This window comes from Hippoglossus stenolepis, chromosome 19 (genome assembly GCF_022539355.2).
Source record: "Hippoglossus stenolepis isolate QCI-W04-F060 chromosome 19, HSTE1.2, whole genome shotgun sequence".
Taxonomy (NCBI): domain Eukaryota; kingdom Metazoa; phylum Chordata; class Actinopteri; order Pleuronectiformes; family Pleuronectidae; genus Hippoglossus; species Hippoglossus stenolepis.
The window spans coordinates 20,577,148-20,580,042 of record NC_061501.1 but is presented as its reverse complement, the minus strand read 5'-3'; the positions used below and the strand labels follow the sequence as shown (position 1 = coordinate 20,580,042).

Here is a 2,895-nt window from a genome sequence, read left to right as displayed (position 1 = left end):
CCCCTCACTCTCTCTCTCTCTCTCTCGGGCTCCCCCTCACTCTCTCTCTCTCTCTCTCTCTCTCTCTGTCTCTCTCTCTCTCTCTGGGCTCTCCCCCCTCTCTCTCTCTCTGTCTCTCCCCCACTCTCTCTCTCTCTCTCTGTCTCTCTCTCTCTCTCTGTCTCTCCCCCCCCCCACTCTCTCTCTCTCTCTCTCTCTCTCTCTCGGTCTCTCCCCTCTCTCCCTCTCTCTTCTCTCGGGCTCCCCCTCTCTCTCTCTCTGTCTGTCTCTCTCTCTCTCTCTCTCTTCCCCCACTCTCTCTCTCTCTGTCTGTCTCTCTCTCTCTCTCTCTCTCTCTCTCTCTCTCTCTCTCTGGGCTCCCCCACTCTCTCTGTCTCTGTCTCTCTCTCTCTCTCTCTCTCTCTCTCTCTCTCTCTCTCTGTCTCTCTCTCTCTCTCTCTGTCTCTCTTCTCCCTCCCCTCTCTCTCTCTGTCTCTCTGTCTCTCTGTCTCTCTCTCTCTCTCTCTCTCTCTCGGTCTCTCCCCCCTCTCTCTGTCTCTCTCTCTCTCTCTCTCTCTCTCTCTCTCTCTGTCTCTCTCTCTCTCTCTCTGTCTCTCTTCTCCTCCCCCCTCTCTCTCTCTCTCTCTCTCTCTCTCTCTCTCTCTCTCTCTCTCTCTCTCTCGGTCTCTCCCCCTCTCTCTGTCTCTCTCTCTCTCTCTCTTCCCCCACTCTCTCTCTCTGTCATGGCGGACCCTGAGGACTCTCCCGTGTTTCTGGGATTCGACTTCAGTTCTCAACAGGTAAAATCTGTTTTAAAGACGTGAGCTACGTGCCGAGGCGTGTGCGCGCGCAGATGCGGAACAGGAAGTGAATCTATCGAACGTGTGTGTTTTTAATGTTTTTATATTGAATTATATTATTTCGTAAAGGTATCAGAGTCAATAGAAAGTGTGATCAGTGAGTAAAGCTCAGTCACGTGAGGATCCTCTCCCAGGACACAAGTCCAACAGATGCTGATGGATCCGAACACATCAACAGGATTCACTACATTGTATATCGACGTTTATAAACCGTAGTATTTTGTTGTGGTAGTTATACAGTTCAGTACAGTAGCAGCATGAGTAGTAGTTTTCGCAGGTTAGCGAGCTAACAAAACGTAACTTTACCGTATTTCTGTGTATTTTAGCAAACGTTAGCGGTTTGTCTTTGTACCTGTAGATGTTTCTTTAAGTTAGACGTCGAGTCGCCGATGATGACAGTATTTTGAAGAAATAACTTGTATTGTAATGTGATGTTGTTCTTCCTCTTTTATAATTTAAACCCAGAATACAGTTGCCTTTTTTCGTATCCTGATTACGTAACGTTGCTACATGTAGTGTGTTTCTCCCCAAGCCTGTAAATATGTGTTTGTAATGTTGTGTTATCTTGTATTATATTACATATTATATTGTATTGTATTATATTATATATAAGTTTATAATATTTTCTGATTTTATTGTCAATACATCACATGTCGACTATCTCAGAGTCTGTTAAACAACAATGATTCAATCCTTTAAAAATACATGCTCTGTAATTCAGCTCCATAGAAAGCATTAAAGCACCAAAAGATCAGTGTGCTTTTACTTTGAAGACAAATAGCTCAACAGGAAGTGATTCTATGAATGTTGTTGCCAGAGAGATCAGCTGTGTCTAAACATGTAAACTAACGCACTCATGGTCATACACACATGATTCTGGAATCAGCTGATCCTCACTCATGCAGATGTTCTGGACAAAAGTGTCTCAGGTCTGGGGACAGGTTCTCCTGAGTAGAACCAGCAGAACCTTTAATGTGTGTATTCTTTACTGTAGGTGAAGGTGGTGGCCATCGATGGACGTCTTGACGTTCTTCATCAGAGCATCGTTCACTTTGACTCTGAACTACCTGAGTTCAGGTAACAAACAGAGACGAGTCACATCAACACAACATGTTACTAACACATGACATGTTACTAACATGTTGCTAACACACAGCCTGTTATTAACATGTTACTAACACACAACATGTTAGTAACATGTGTTTATTAACACACATGTTACTAACACACAACATGTTACTAACACACAACAGGTGACTAACCTGCTACCACACAACATGTTACTAACACACAACAGGTGACTAACCTGCTACCAACACACAACATGTTACTAACACACTCTTCTGCAGCTGTATTGTGGTGATTAGATTTTTTAAGATTGTCTGTCATTCTGTTTTATTTTGAAAGTGACTCGTTGTTCTTCCTGTGACCAGGACTCAGGGGGGGGTCCATCTCCATGGCGACGGACTGACGGTCACCTCGCCGGTGCTGATGTGGGTCAAGGTGCGATGCTGTTCATTCAGTAACATCCAGTTCAAGTATTAACTCTCTGACCCCTGACAAGTCACTTTTGATTGGTCCACAGGTCAGTGAACCAGAAAGAGGCCGTCTGTGCTGCTTGTCACTCAAATATTTTGTTGCTGTGATTGGCTGTTTGTTTGTGTCCGTCCTCAGGCTCTGGACCTGCTATTGGACAAGATGAAGAAGGCAGAGTTTGACTTCAGCAGAGTCAGAGCGCTGTCAGGCAGCGGCCAGGTGAGTCACGTGATCACCTGAGATTTCTTCTTCTCTGCTTTAAATCAGGCCTCAGGACACGTGTCTTTATACACATTCATTTTGCACAGGAGATTATAATGTCCACAAACGTGTATAACATCTGCATACAGGAGATATAAATGTTCATGTGTGCGTAAACATGGGTTAGGGTTACATTAAAATGGCCGTCTCCTCGTCTCTTAGCAACATGGCAGCGTTTACTGGAGAAGACGAGCGTCTGAGACTCTGTCTCAACTGGACTCGGACCAGAATCTACACCAGCTGCTGCAGGTCTGTCTCC

General features: G+C 44.9%; 1 protein-coding gene across 1 annotated transcript in view; it reads left to right on the top strand.

Annotated features, from left to right (window-relative positions):
• The first annotated feature begins 696 nt into the window (after nt 1-696).
• The window catches only part of xylb (xylulokinase homolog (H. influenzae)), an 11,054-nt gene continuing 8,855 nt past the window's right edge, over nt 697-2,895 (top strand). The window contains 5 exon segments of the mRNA XM_035142284.2: nt 697-779; nt 1,834-1,916; nt 2,273-2,342; nt 2,514-2,594; nt 2,799-2,885. Of these exon segments, the coding sequence (XP_034998175.2) occupies nt 723-779; nt 1,834-1,916; nt 2,273-2,342; nt 2,514-2,594; nt 2,799-2,885 (378 nt within the window). The 5' untranslated portion in view covers nt 697-722.